This window comes from Pezoporus flaviventris, unplaced genomic scaffold (assembly GCF_033815535.1).
Source record: "Pezoporus flaviventris isolate CSIRO_AGI_PZ_B2104156 unplaced genomic scaffold, CSIRO_AGI_Pfla_v1 ptg000002l, whole genome shotgun sequence".
NCBI lineage: Eukaryota > Metazoa > Chordata > Aves > Psittaciformes > Psittacidae > Pezoporus > Pezoporus flaviventris.
In genome coordinates, this window is record NW_026892550.1 from 36,186,867 (window position 1) to 36,202,955 (window position 16,089).

Genomic DNA, 16,089 nt, shown 5'->3' on the forward strand with positions numbered 1-16,089 from the left:
ATATCAAGAAAAGGAACTGGCTTTGCAACTTGCAATTTTCCCATGTCTAAGTTAGCAAAACCGAATGTCTACATCTCATGTGCAGTAATATAGCAAAAGATTTCAGCGGACAAGACTGAGAGACTTCCGGAGATTTTTTCATTAGTAGCAATGTATTATGCACAGTGTGGCAAAATCAGAAAGCAGAGGAAAAGTGGCTGTATATGTAGAGTACTCCAGAGTGTTTAACATCTACTTGTCTATAGATGTCTGTGGAAGGCTTGTTGAAACTTCTCTCTGCTCCTTTATGCTATTTAGGCTCTACACAATGATGGAGGTTTTCTAAAAGAATGCTGATGCTGTGCTTAAGGAAATATGAAACAAGAGGTAAGACCATATGTGTAATTTGATAAAGAAGCTAGAAAGGAAATAAATTTGGAATTTTGTACATTATTTTGCTACTGATCTGAAGAAGAAAAACTAGTTACTACAGTTGGTTTTGATTGGTTGTTTTGGGTTTTTTTTGGTTGGTTTTCTTTTTTTTTTTTTTTTTTTGTCTCAAGTGACAGTTCATTAGCAGAACGTCATTTCTTCTTGACTGCAAACACTTTATCACCTTATTATGTGGCCAAACAGTTCTAACAACAAAATTCAAGAAACAATAACCATTAATTGGTGAAAACCTATCCTGTCCTGTACTTTTGATATACTCTTCTAATTAATACAAGTATCTTCCATAGTAAACTCAGAAATTTTGTTTTTGCTAGCCAAAAAGCACCCATTTTGCAAAGCACATACTCTTTGCATGCACTCAAGTGTGTAGAAAATAGGACATTGTTTCCTGAAGTGAAATCCTAGACTACAGCAATTGATTCTTTCCATTCCTTTGACTAATGGAGCTTTGCTGGCTGCAGCTGGAATCCAGCAAAGCAGTCAATAGCAAATCATTCTTTCTGAGCTTCCTATTGTGAATGCAGTTGTTATTGGATTTAACTCCGAGGTCCTAGATACATTTACAGCAAAAGCTGTTTTAATGGAATGTGGAGGACTAGGAAGGAGTACAATACCTGCATAGCAAAAGTTTACAGGTGTATAGTAAGGGCATACCATACTACTAGATTTAGTAGTGTATTTTGTAGCAGTAATGACAAAATAAATTGTAACTGTAATAGGCCAAAATGATACTTCAAAATTTTACCAGCTCTTTATTCACAAGAACCATAAAATAGAGCTGGTCGCATTTCTCAGAGTTCTGTCTCATACTGACTCTTCAGAAACTGCAGCAGAGCTCCAAACACTTCTGTACAGTGTAAATCCCGCTTATTGTGGGACATGGCTTTGAATGCTTAAGCTATGCTGTATGCTCTAATTTTAACGGCTGATGAATGCTCGTACACTTACTAAGCAAGGGAGGCAGCCAATTCACGTTGACTTCGCAATGGGAATCCAGAAATGTCAAGACTTCTCCTCTAGCCAGCGAGGCTCCTAGCAGTCTGGTCCGAATGAGCCCTTCTCGTTTCTTGGTACGTACAATCCTCACTTTGCCAAAACGGACCATGTATTCCTCCAGCTTCTCTTTTAAATGTTCTAGAAAGAAGGGCAAAAAAAACATCAGTGGTGCCAGGCCTGAAGGAGCCAACAGAAAGACAGGTTGGCATATAACCTGCAAGCAGCTTATCTACTACCATCTTTCGTCACTTCAAGTCCTCCAAAATCAGCCACAAATCCTTCCTGAGACAGTTTGGAAAGTGTAAATGGCCTCTATTTTATCACACAGAGGAAGACACTGACACTCTGGACCTTTTACTGCAGTTGCTACTGGCAGCCTGCCATCCACGATATAATCATGGCCAAAACAACTGCAGGATATTCATCCATCCTCTGGTTCCTGCAGCCCAAGGCCAGATAAACATTCTGGCATGTTGTTTTATAAACAGTGTCCTTTCCAAGTGGGTTTCCTGTATCAACTAATTATGAAGAACTATGCATGGAAATAATTTTTTTAAAAAGTAAGCATTAAACTAGCATGATTAGATTGTTTCTGTAACGGGAAGGGAAACAGACCTGAAGGAAGATCTTAATAGTTTGGTGCCAGCGTGAAGCAAATGGACAGCTGACTTCCCAATAAAATTAAGCTGCAAATGTAGAGTAATTGATAGGTTCTCTTATCTGCATAATCTGGGTCTGTTTGTATCACAAACCAGCATCTTTGGGAATATTTTTAATTCTGACTAGAAACACACACAAAGAATCATAAAAAAAAAAACAACGATAAAAGACACCCTACAGTTTTGCCTCTTCCTAAATACATCTACAACAGAAATCCTGATCTTTCGTCTTTGATATAACACCTCAACTTGTCAGACTCATTACTTCGGAAAAATCTGATAATTTCATATGGCAGGGAACGAGAGAGACAAAAGCCTAGTGTTCTATAATTAAAACTCGTGATAAGCCATATCTAGTGATGCTAGGGGTTTCAAACTAAGTCTCACCGAAATGTGTTTGCCAGGTTATGACTGCTTCTCATATCAGGCTACTAACTCTTTGGACTTATATCATCAGCACAGGCTCCGATCCAGACCTCACATCATTACAGATTGCAAGAAGTTTACTACAGACTACCTGAAAGGACTACTATTTAGCGGTGCAGTGGAGCGTATAATGCTGACACACAGATTAAAGGCAACAAGCAAACGAGCCACAGAGAATACAAGACCTTGTGTTAAAAGAAAATCAAGCTCCACTGAAGCAGAGCTCCCTGCACAGGCTCCTCCCTGTCTCTGTTCCTTTCCTTCCTAGTTGATCAGCACACAAGACTTCTCCAATCTACCTGCAAAAAAAGGAAGGAGTAGAACCTGGTGTGTAGTTACATGTATTTAGTGGGAGAGTACTGCATGGTATTGCACACTGAGGAATGCTGATGTACACTGACACATAAGAGGGAGCAGCCCGAGACCTGAGAATATTAGCCTGCAGAGATTACAGTACAGGTGGGGGTTTGGGGAGAAAAAACTTAACACTGAAGACTTGGTGAGTCAAGAGAGTGGTCTGTGTCCATAGTAATACCTGGGAGAAGTATTCGATGAAGAGAGGAAGGCCAAGTCTGAGACAACAAAAATAAAGAATGACATTCAGCTAAACACTAAATGATTTTGTCCTCTACTCTGGAGCTGATTGAAGAATACACATTTAAAATCTGAAATATGTGGAAAAGAGGTATCCCTTTTTTGGTTGCGAGGGCTGAGATTCACATTTAGGAACACAAATATCTCTCATGGGATCTTGCCAGGCACACTCCCCACATCTGAAAGAGTATTTTTACATTTTCCTACTTACGTACTCAATGAAAAACAGCACAATTGCTGAAAAGTCACAATAACAAGAGATGTACTGTGTCTTTGAATGGTGGTCTTTGTATGACTAACTGTATTCATGGGACAAGGGCTGTATGCCACTCTGACTCATTTTAGCTACAAATCAGTACCATGACTGAAACGAGGTTAAATCTTTTTGTGCCCACATGCAAGACTGTCTAAAGCATATATTTATCAAACTGCTTTCCTGTTTTTATGAGCTCCATTAAAGCTACTCCCGTAGTGCAGGAATATAGAAGAAGGGCAACAGACGTTGAAAACAAAGAGAAAAGACCTTGCAGGTAATATAAGAAAGCCTGACAGGGCTGTCAGTCTGGATTTTTTTCTATATTTTAATTGTATCATCTTATAGCCTTGAAAAATGAAACTGTTTCAAAGTGACAGTATATTACACAATTCCAAAGTAAATCAAATGTAACCTGCTAGGACCATAGCTTCTGTTAGTTTTCAGACACTGGAAATTTCCTGTAGCTCTTTAATGTGATCTAGCCCTTCTCCTCTGACATCTTCCACCCACAAGTCCGAAGATTTTTTGCACTGAATAGCACAAAATAGGAACCCTACACCAAGAGCAAGACCACATTCCTGCACACTGTACAGACAACTGTATAAATAAAAAAGATTCAGGTTACTCAGCCTGAACACAGCTCTCCAACTATGGGAGGAAGCACTTCACACTATAGCTCCAGTGCAAATCCTCCATCTTCACCTGCTGACCTTCAGAGCTGGGTTCACTGATAAGACTCTGGCTGATCACAGAATTCTACTACATAGCTCTGAATTTGGCATTGTATCAGATATGATTTGCTGTTCTCTATGAGCTGGTTCTAGGCAGTTTCCCCCTTTGTATGTGAGGGCAGCTACCAAGGAAGCACATAAACTCTCTGACAAGAGAGAAACAAGAGCCTTACTTGGGCAGCCTAAGTTGTTTATGGTGTTGGTAGGCTCTTTGTTGCCTGTATAGAAATTCCAGGTCACACCTTAACTGCACTTTCACTAGTTAGGTAACACAATGTCTAAGGAAAGTCCCTTGCAATAGACAGTTTGAATATGGCCACTACTGATTTTTAAATGAACTAATACAAACACACTCTTTTCATGCATTCTGATTGCTATCACTTGTCTTGGGCTAAATAAACTCAGTGAAATTTGGTCTCATACAAAGGACAATTTTATTCCTTTCACATCTCGCAACGGGCAAATTGTTAAAGCTGAGTGACTGTACCTTCAGGAAAACACATCAGTGAGAGAAGATGTAAACTCTCATATTATGATACATTCTTTTCTGTTATTATATCAATTTCTAAATAGAAAAAGGGTTGAATAAAATAATTTGACTGTCATCAGATGTTGAGGCTTGAACTCCCTGAAATCAATGGCAATTTGCACTGTTCTGTCATTGCTTCACGTTTCTTGCAAACACAGGAAAAGAGGTTTCTCAAATTTTATTTTTTTTTTTCAAGAATAGTATCTGAAATTCTGTGAAACAAACGAGAGTGCTCTGCAGTACCTTCCTCCCTCTGTCTCAGATAACTCTTCACACATTTCAGACAGCATGCCATGTGATTTGTGAAGAACTGCATTAAAACATCCAGCACATCTTCTAAGGCCAGACTCACATATCTGAAAATTGTTTTCATCTACTCAATTAGTCCCTTGGTTGAAAAATTTTATTTTCTCCTTGTCACTTAAAGAACAACTCACAAAAAAAGCAGAAGAATACAAACAAAATTTGCATGTCTTGTTCATACAGAATTCTAAATACAGCCTCACTTAGACATATCTGAAAGTAATCAGGAAGAAAACAGAAGCAGAAGTGTTTATTTTTATACAGCTTAGAAAAGTGACATAAAAAGATCAAGTCTACACAGAAATCAAAGTATATGGATTGCTAGAGATAAATAAGGCATCCAAATTTGTTGAATTACATGTTAGAGGTATCCTAACAAGAAGTCATGACATGGTCAAACAGATGCCAGCAACGATACCTACTCTATCTTTAATTTTGAGATTTGGCCAAGATGACAGTTTGGGAATTTATCTGGAAAATCTTCTCAATAACTACAAGACCATCATGAAGTATTCAAGTTCAACAAGCAACTCCAATGTGGTTGTGAGAATGAAAACATCTTGGAGGGAAAAAAATCCTTTTTGGATCCATAAGTAATGATTTTCTTAGCTTAAATCAATATGAAAGTGCTCTCATATTGTATTTTCCCCTGCAATGTCTTGTGGCACTCTCTGTTTCAAATCTTGCCAATCTCTAAAAGCATGAACACGGAGTAAAAGTCACAGACAGTAGAACAGTGGTATTTTTAGAGAAAACTGTAGTATTTTCTACTATTTGTATCAGTAGCAAAGTCACATATTTCATGTTAAATCACTCATTAAAGCAACTCTTGCATTACTCAGTATACTGATGTTATCATAGGGTGGTCAGCAGCTGGCTTTATAGGCTAGCTACTTCATAAAAGAGCCCATGTTTCAGATGCTCTGACAAAGACAACACCTAGGAATCTCACAGCTCAAGTCTTGCTTAAAGCAGAGTAGACAAGACTTTAGAATTCTCTGGGAATAATTTTTTATTAACAATTGATCTAGGTGTTTGTGATTACTAACAAACTTTTCACACAATTCCATAAATTTCTTTCACAGAAGAAAACACCAAATGACATTTTATTTCCTATTGAAGAACTGCATTTTTTTACAGTTTCTAATTATTGCATTGCTAATATTATCTCCAAAAGAAGCACCTCACAAACCCTATATATTACACATACACATTTATTCCATGAGTCTATGATTTAAAAGCAAGTTCCCAAGTAAACGTGCATCAATGTCAGAGCAAAACTATAATTCTAAAGAAATTCTCTGAAAGGAAGTATATGTGGTGTGTGAAATAGAAACCAACCTGCACTAAAAAGGCCTTAAAATGTCCAGGGGATAACACACTCTACCCATTTGTTACTAAAGGGAACAGTTCAAGCAAGCTTGCCATGACAATAAAACAGAGAGGCAGGATGGTTTAGTTTATATGATATAATATTGCATAAATTTAACTTTCAGAATTAGGCATGATAGAGAAGCCAGTATTTAAATTCTACAGTGAGCTATAAATGGTGCACTTCAAATAAAGGAGCCAAAGCCCTTGTCACTGGATATGGGGTACAAATGTCTAATTTGTAATTTAAAAGAAAATACATCACTCTTTTCTTCACAGTGTTGATCAAATGAACCCATGAATCATATGTTTGACACATGCCAGGCACCTGCTAGGGCAAGAGTTGGCACAGGCTGTGACAAATAAAGAATAATGCATGGGCAGGAGGTTTACAGGCTGTCACTGCTATGACAAGTGATGATAAAGGGAAGCATTACATCTCTTCTAGCAATAGCCTGTAAACAAATTCTCTGCTGTAATTGTTTTGTGTGGGCCTCCTCTGTCTTCATTTAAAGTCTGGAGAAGTTACCCTAAAAGAATAACAGGCACACAATTGCCTGGCCCTAGTAATTAAAGATCTACACAAGCAGAGTACCCAGTTATTTAATTTAGTGCCCAGAGATATATTGGAAATCAAGGTTCTGTCTTTGTCATGAAAAAAACAATCATAGTAGTAAAAAGCAGAACTGCAATTCTTCTATTTGTTGGGATGCACACATGGAAGATTTCATTACCGCGCTGGTACCCTGTGGCAACATGTGCTATGTGACAAGCAATGTTCCTTCAAGGTTATTGAGAAGGTGTTAAGAAAGACTTAAAAGATGATGTGAAAGCTGGAGCTGGTCTTCAGGACTTGCTTGACTGCAGCATGGACCGTGAAAGAGGAAGGAAAATACAAAGAAAATAAAGGCTTTTGTTGAGCCCCTCTTCTGTACAGCCAGGCAGGTCCATTCCAAACCTAGGTCTGTAACACCTCTTACCCTCTGCATCCCTGTAGCATCTTGAAGTTTTGTCCCAAAGTACTGACAACCTCTGTTATAGTATCACCGACTCATAAATTGCCAATTAAGAACAGCAACAGAGCTTGCTAAATGCCCTGATAGGCAATCTGAACTAAATGTTTCTTTTTAACTTTAATTGACAGAGTAGTACACAATTTGAGCTGTTCTGCCATTCCGAACATGAGCCATATAACAATAGCTTAAGAAAAACTTACAGTAGCTGAAAATGTGCCTTGGCCTCTTCTGTTACCTCAGCTCAAGCATATGGGAGGAAGCAATGTGGCTAAAGCCATAGCAGTCTGTGATCACAGTATCACAGTATGCTAGAGATTGGAAGGGACCTCAGAAGATCATCTAGTCCAATCCCCCTGCTGGAGCAGGAACACCTAGATAATGTTACACAGGAATGTGTCCAGGCGGGTTTTGAATGTCCCCAGGGAAGGAGACTCCACAACCTCCCTGGGCAGCCTGTTCCAGTGTTCCGTCACCCTCACTGAGAAGAGGTTTCTTCTCAAGTTTAAGTGGAACCTCTTGTGTTCCAGTTTGTACCCATTAGGTCAGTAAAATAATCTGCAAGTGACTATTCTGTTGGTGAGAATTAAAGCAGTCAAATGGCTGTTTTGACATGAAACAGTAATGAGGCCAGGTCAAGAACATTCTTTTTTTTTCCCCCCCCCCCCCCTTTGGCAGCAGAGCTTTGCCCAATATGCACAGAAAAACCTGCATTTCTGCAACATCCACGAGTTTCATTGTGAAAAGGACTTCCATCACTGTATGTCCTTTATTACAAGATGGGATTATGTTCCCAGGTAAAATCAGCAAGGATACTCTCCATTCCTTTCCTGAGGCCTTGAGCATGCATTTTTCCTGGAACACTTCAGCTTAATCTTTTGGTGATTGAAATGCTTCTGTCTAGTTTAAGTCTTAAGCTCAACAGAAAACACAAAACCGAAACTTAGTGGCCTATGACTGTTCAGTCGTTATTTGTTTTCTGCAACGATTGACAAAAAAGTCCTCTCCAGTGCAATGCCATTATTTTTACTTTCACTGCCTCTATATATGCTACCATAAACGCAAATCAGTCTGAAAAGTAAATACAAGGTGAGGCCATGAATTTGATACATTGTTTTTTCTTTCTTCCAGTTTCCTTTTAAGCTTCTTATTTGAAGAAGGTTGGTTGGAAATGCTGGTTGGATATAGAACTGTTGCAAAGGCTGTACAAGGTCAGCTACCACTTTTTCTAGTCAAGTTGAAGACTCCAAAAGGGCAATTCCCTCGTTTACACCTGGGGTTAAGTTACTCCACTGCCATACTAACCTTCTGGTGAATAACTTTTTTCCTAAGGTTCAAACTTAAACTCCCAAGATGCATCTTGGGGCTCTTGTCTCTTATTGCACCACCTGTCAGTACTAGGAGGAATTTGGTTCTGCCATCTGCGCAATTCCCAATCAAGCTGCTGTGGGCAGCTATTAGATCACCACTTAGCTGCTGCTTTGCCAGACTAAACAAGACTAGGTTCCTCAGCCTCTTCTCAAAGGTCACATACTTTTGGCCTGTGACAGTCTTGGTAGCCTCTGCTAAACTGGCTCCAGCTTTTGTTGTTCTTTTTGAACTGCAGAGCCCAAACTGGATATGGAATTACAGGTGTATGCAGCACCAGCATCATAAAAAGCATAACTTCATTTTATATGCTCACTCTCATCCTAACATAATCCAGTTTGCCTTCCTGGTGATTCACAGAACCACGGAATCATAGAATGATTAGGGTTGGAAGGGACCTTAAAGATCATCTAGTTCCAACCCCCTTGCCATGGGCAGGGACACCTTCCACTAGACCAGGTTACTCAAAGAACCATCCAACCTGGCCTTGAACACTGCCAGGGATGGGGCAGCCACAACTCCTCTGGGCAACCTGTTCCAGTGCCTCACCACCCTCATAGTGAAGAATTTTTTCCTAGACACCACTTCATCATGTTCACCTAGTACCCACTGTGACCTTTGCAGGTCCTTCACAGTACACCATCTCCCCAGTATATCATCTTTACTAGTATATGGGGTTATTCACCTAGGCATACAATCTTGTTGAACTTCATGAGATTTATTTTGCCCAGTCCTAGAACTTCTCTAGACTGACACTATACTATCTGATATGCCAGCCAGTTTTTCCATTTTAATATTGTCCATAGATTTGCTGAGGGTGCACTGTCTCATCATTCACATTATTGGTGAAGGTACAGACTAACACTGCCCCCAGTACTTACCTTAGATATTCTGCTAAACAGACATCAAGCCATTCATTACCTACCCTTTGAGACTGTCAGCCTAACCCATATAAGAGTCTTTTTGTGCAGCATGTGCTTCCTCTGTCTACCAGTGGGAATGTTACAGGGACTAGAACTTCTTAAAGTCAAAGTAAATTACATCCATCACCCTTCCCTTGACCACCAGCGTAATAATAGGCAATCAGACTGTTGAAACATCATTTGCAGTTAGTAAATATGTGATAACCATCCTATATATTTTCTTGTCCTTCATGCATTTGCAGATGGCTAAGCATCACGCAACAAGATGTGCTTCGTGATCCTTCCAGGCAGTGAGCTGAGGCTCATTGGTCTGCAGTTAGTGGATCCACTTTTCTCTATCTCAAAAATATAAGTAGCACCTTTTTCTAATTGCTTGCCATTTTCAGTGGTTGCCCAGTCTTTTGATTAACTTCCATTGTGCAGTTACTTTTCACCTAGATGAGTGTGATAGTACTATCTCTTCAGATACCCAGATCTAATGTCTTACTCCTAATTAGTCCTGATGGAGTAATCCTGGAGGAAGGATCAGGAGGTTTTCTACCAGGCAGACTTTAGCATCTGGTCCATAGCCATAGCAGACTAAAACAAGTTCCAGCAGACAAGTACAGTGAAAACTGTTGGATATGGTAGATCTGGCACAGACTGATAAATAAGAGCAAAATTTGCAACTGTTTGGTATAATAGCAGTTGGCTAACAGCAATCTCATTTGATCTCTAGGTAACTCATTCTTTCCAAACAGTTTTGTACACCACTTGAGAAAAGCTATGTAGTTACTGCTGATCTGGAAGCAGCACTGTTTAGAGAGACATTTGTGCCAATCACTTGGAAACTTGCTCTTCTGACTGTGATGTTTGGATATGCTGGCTTGGAGCAAGCTAAAATGCAATCTCTTTTTCTGATCCTAATAATGAGCCAAAGTCCTTGGATGATAAACTGCAAAGCTATGAGAGTATCCCGAATGTGCAATAGTTCCATTCATCACTTGCACATCAGTGGCTATAAACTTCCAGATAGCACCTTCATTTTGATGTTGAATTTCAACTCCAGCCTGTTAAAGTTGAAAGAGTCTTCGAACCTAACAGTAAATGCACATTTTTTTTTCCACAGGCTGAAAAGGTCAGTATTACTAAGAGCAGGAGACTGAACAGAGCAGATGAATACATAGCTTAGCTTGATTTCATTCAGGATAGACTTAAGATAAACTTCTCTGAACAAACCTGTTTTGTACCATGTGGGCTTTCATATAGTCATGAAAGGAGAGACTGGGACTGCAGCATCTGTGAGGCTAGCTAGATTTGCTGAGACTTTCTCAGAGTGTAGCTCCTGTCAGTAGAGACCTGCAGAGATCCTGGTATCTCTTTATTCCACTTTCCTGAGCCCATGTAATTGTGACTTATCACAGTCACTCTGTTGCCAGCACAGAAGTGCCTAGGATCTTTGTTATCAAGGTGAGCGTTCATGTAATTGAATACACACAGGAGGTTACTCAGATATAAGGTGTGATGGCTTCTTATAAAGATGCCATGGAAGCATCATTAAACTTGAGATACATGTCTATTCCAGATTTTGCGAACAGGGAAAGGAGCAAAACACTTAATTTTTAGGTTGCGGTAATGTAACATAGTATGTTAGATCACACCACAGACAGCTAGAGCTGGCTTGCTAGTTTGCTGGTAGTGCTGACGCGGCTCCAAATTTCCCATTTTCATAAGAAAAGAATGAAAGATGGCTATCTGTTTTTCTGGATTTATTCCAACTGCCAGTTGTACAAGGTATTTGTTGATATGCTCACTGGTGTTGTAGTTTGATAACTCATGTTTTCCACAGCTGAGAGCAGACTCCTTCATTTGTTATCTTTGCAACAGTCTAGTTCTGAGAAACAGGTCTCCAGCTGGGAGAAAGGTGGTGCTTTTACCCAGAGACTAAATGATCTAATCATTATTTATTGTCTGAAAGCCTCCAAAGTAACCAAATTCCCAAAATTGTATTTTACATATCACAGCTAAACCCTTCCAGGATGTAATCAATGCTCAGTGTATTTTATAACTCAAAATGGAGACAAAAAGAGCTTAACAACTTACTCCTTATTAATTGATCTTACATGCTTAATACACAAAATTAAACAAATTTACAAAAACCTTTGTATCCAAGTGTGTTTTATCACCCATCCTTTGCAGGCGTGACGATTAAATGTATCTCCCCAAAAGAATAAAATCTTCTAAACTAAAATATTTTAAATAAAGGCAGTTACTATTTGTATTTTTTTTGTATCTATTTTTAAAGCAATTATCTTTTATATATTCATGCTGTTCATATCTCTTTAATGTCTGTGTTCAGAAAAGGGTTTTGGAACTGCCTGAAGAAAGCCTATGATGTTCATATATGTGCCTGTACCTATTTCTGAATGCTTCCCCATTATTAGCTTTGAAAAAAGTAAAAAAAAAAAAAGAGAGAGGAAATATCTACTTTTTTATAGCTCTGCTCTTCTGGTTGTACCCAATGGTTTGCCAGCTGTAATATGTGGAGGAATAATTTTGTTCACCAGAGGAATGACACATTATTAAATGCAACCACCTTATGCTGGATGAAGAAGTTGGTTAAGAGTATACAATGAAGCAGTCTTAAATAGGAAGTAAAAATTAATTAGCAGGAAACTATTTTTGCTGCAAGGCAAATAAAATAATCACCTGAGTTAGAATATGGACAGGAAACCTAACACAGGTAATGATACAGCAGATTAAATGGGAGAGAGTTCTTAGCTCACAAACAGGAAACTAAAACTACATTCCTCTCTGCCTCTCTTCCTCTTAACTGTATGGGTTGAGAGCACTAAAAGTAAGGTGCCTGACCTTAAGGGTGAAAAGAAACCATATCACTCACATTGCATAGCACTTTGCAGAGCATTCTGCTCCCTGGAATAGCTTCTCCACTACATCAGCATGGCTCATGGAATAAAGTTCAATCAAACTCAGAAGAATTTGCTCCTCATACCATCTTGGCAGCCCTGAACCTCATGTGACCTGCACAAGTGAGCTCAAGGATATACTGCCCATTCAGGTGATAAGATGGAAGGCAGAAGAGCTTGCAAAAGCTTTTTTTTTTTTACAGCAAAGAATTTACTGTGGATAGACGTACTTGCTTTGGCGCTTTCTTACACCACTCATTCAATGAATGCAACTCTGGCTACAGCTCAAACAAGAACCTGGGCAACTGGATTACTTATCAGGGAAACTATGATAAGTATACAGTAAGATAACAAGGAAATATGCAGTTGCCTCTACAGATCATTCTCTGGACACAATTATGGAGAATAGACTTGTCAAAAGGGTTACCTTGCTGCATTAAATTTTGATTCTTTTTAACAAGCCTGTTTACTTCACAGGTATCTATACAGTATCTTGTCCCTAAGGGAAGCATGTTGTGAGGCTTCTTCCAGGTTGCAAGGACAATTAGAAGAATGTTATTTTGAAGTGAAATCTGGAAAGTGTAACTTTCCTTGAGATCAACACATTACTCACAAATGTCATCCTCTTGTTTTCAGTCACACTTTTGCATGCTGACAAATGATTGTTAAAAATTGTAAATGATGACCTGTCAGGCAAGCTTTTTTTTTTTTTGAACATATTTCTAATGCTTCAAACAGTCTTGCAGATTTTGAGACCTGTCTTTACACTGACATTTTCTCTGTTTTGCCTGAAACTACCTTTGACGTGTTTTTAGTTCTTCCTCCAAATTATATCACTGACTTTTACAGCTGGTGCTGTCTTCAGAGAACAGTTTTCTCATACTGCTCTTTTTAACCTCTCAAATGCCAAAGACAGATTGTACTGGAGAACTGATGAAACAGTGCTGCAAGGATGGCACTGACCTTATATATGCAGAGGATAGTAACAATGGTCCTTGGGAAGGGAGGAAATAGAAGTCATACAACTCCTGTAATTACTTTTTAAGTAGTATCAAATTCTGGTACAGCTCCCTACACTGAACACTTGTTTCCCAGAGTAATTCTACTGACATTATAACTCATTGCAAACCTTAGGCTCTACTAACCTAAAGATATTGGAATATGGCCATTTCCTAACAGAACATTTGAACAGCTTTCTGCCTAACTAAAGATGATACACTTCTGTAGCTCCTGTTGATTCAATGTGCTAACCATCCCACATAAATGTTCAGGTCCTAAACAGGGCTTGCAATTAGTCTTTTCCTCAAGAATTCAGTAGGTGTTTTTTCCTAGTGGATGAGTTTGTTCTTGCAAATGAGAGAAGTCCTTGAAATACGCTTTGAAACTGAAATTTCAAAATACAAAAGATATTTTGGGCAATATTTTGAAGTTTGATACTTTATCAAAAAAGTTGCTCTTGTGTCGTGGTTTAAACCCAGCCAGAGAGCTTGTTCACTCACTCCCCCCCTTCTTGCCCTGCCCCTACTCCCAGAGGGACGGAGAGGAGAACCGAAAAGAATGCAACTCCCACGGGTTGAGATAAGAGCAGTTTGGTAACTAAGGTATAAAACAGATCACTACTGCTACCACCAATAATAACGATGATAAAGGAAATAACAAGGGAAGAGAATGCAACACCTCAGCACCCGCCGACCAGTAACTTGCCCCCCCCCACCCCAGGCTGACCAAGCACCAACTGATACCTCCTCCAACCCTGCAGTCTCCCAGCCCTTCCGGCTGACTCCCAGTTACATCCTGGGCATGACGTGCTGTGGTATGGAATACCTCTTTGGTCAGTTTGGGTCAGGTGTCCTGTCTCTGCTTCCTCCTGGCTTCCCCTCCTCCCTGGCAGAGCATGAGCCTCACAAAGTCCTTGGCCAGACCTAAACATCGTTGTTATCAGCTCTGTTCCCAGGCCAAAAGTCAAAACACAGCACTGCACCAGCTACCAAGAAGGAGAAAAATGACTGCTACTGCTGAACCCAGGACATCTTGTCTTCTGACTTTTGTATCAGCAGCTGTCTTTTAAAAAATGCCTTCTCTGACATAAGAACTGGAATTCTGAGTCTTTACTATGGGATGATGAGGATACCTAAACTCTGCATCCTGCAGCAGGATAAAATGTGAAGATACTCAGTAAGGGTTCTCTAACCTACTGAAAAAGGCCTTAAATTCCTAATAATGCAAATACTAGAACCAAGTACGTAGCCATAAATTTTTAAATATTATTTGCATCTCCTGAATTTTATGTCCTACAACATAGCACATGGCATTACCTGGCTTTTCATAGCTGGAACACAGGTCTTCAAAAGCTTCAAGAACACTTATTTTTGAAGGAAGTATCCAGTTTCTTCTTTTGACTTACGTATTCCATCACCCAAACATTTTACTTTCTTAGTTGTTAAGACTTTTCAACTTTGTCTAGAGTGGAAATACCTCCCTTCTGAAACTTTGATACTAAGAAGTTTCTGTCTTTACTATGCTACAACTGTAGTTCTCAATTTTTTCCACTCATTTATTTGTAAAAGCTAGCCATGCTCTTGGTATAACTTTTGCAGTCATTGCTATGTCAAGGAGTACAGTGAAAGAAGATGGAGTTTATATTGCTGAAGATGTTTTCAGAAAGTTGCAGTCCATGGGAATCCTCTGACAACCAACTGGCAAAGAAAAGCAATCTGTTTGAGTCATGTTTCTGAGATTAGGTCAGGTGTCTTTTTTCTTTTCCCCTTTCATTATTTGCAACGGTTTGCTTTCAAAATTAGGTGCACAGAAATCTTATAGTGAAAGAACGAGACTGCTGTTTGGGTTACATACTTTGACGCATGAGAACTAATTATCAAAAAGGAAACTATTCTCTGCTCATAGACTAATCTGCGATGATGATGTTCTCTATATAATGAGGCAAACATCGATGCATAATTAGGCATCTCTTAACATAAGTATGAGCTATTAATCAGAGAATAGCACCATTTTTTTTTATAGATAGATGATTGGCTTTTCACTTTTTATTTAAAACAAGGAAAAGAACAAGCAAATGAGCTGCTGCATAAATCACACTTTAGAAGAGAAGACATCAAGTTGTTTTCTTTGTATTCTTTTCTCTCCATTTGTTTTATACATTGAATCAACCTGTCTTGTCCTATCTCTCAGCTGTCACAACTGTTCTGCAGTATCACTAATGCTCTTCATTGTCCTCTTTAGTCTGGCAGGTTGCCTCATGAAGGATGTGAATTTAAGAAACAGAAAGACACAGTGAATATTAAATGAGCAGCAAAAATCCAAAGTTTAAATAAATAAATATGGAATATTAACTAGTAGATCCAAGCTCCTAGCAGCTTTCATATGAGAACAATGGGATTAGGCTCAGACTACACCCATACATTTATATACAGCCTATTTTGAACGCTCCTCCACCACCTTCCCTCCCCCAGACTGAGGTCTGTCTAGCAATGTCAAAAGACAGAGGATGTGATATAGGATATAAACTAGTATTTTTTATTTTAGATCTTAACAAAATTTACCATGACATGGTCATCTCAAGGA

The 16,089-nt window shown here is 39.0% G+C and overlaps 1 protein-coding gene across 1 annotated transcript in view; it reads right to left on the reverse strand.

Moving 5' to 3' along the window:
- Positions 1–16,089, reverse strand: part of GALNTL6 (polypeptide N-acetylgalactosaminyltransferase like 6) — a 467,712-nt gene that overhangs the window by 84,517 nt on the left and 367,106 nt on the right. Inside the window, exon 5 of the mRNA XM_061475048.1 lies at positions 1,381–1,566. Within this exon, the coding sequence (XP_061331032.1) occupies positions 1,381–1,566 (186 nt within the window). The remainder of the gene's footprint in view (positions 1–1,380; positions 1,567–16,089) is intronic.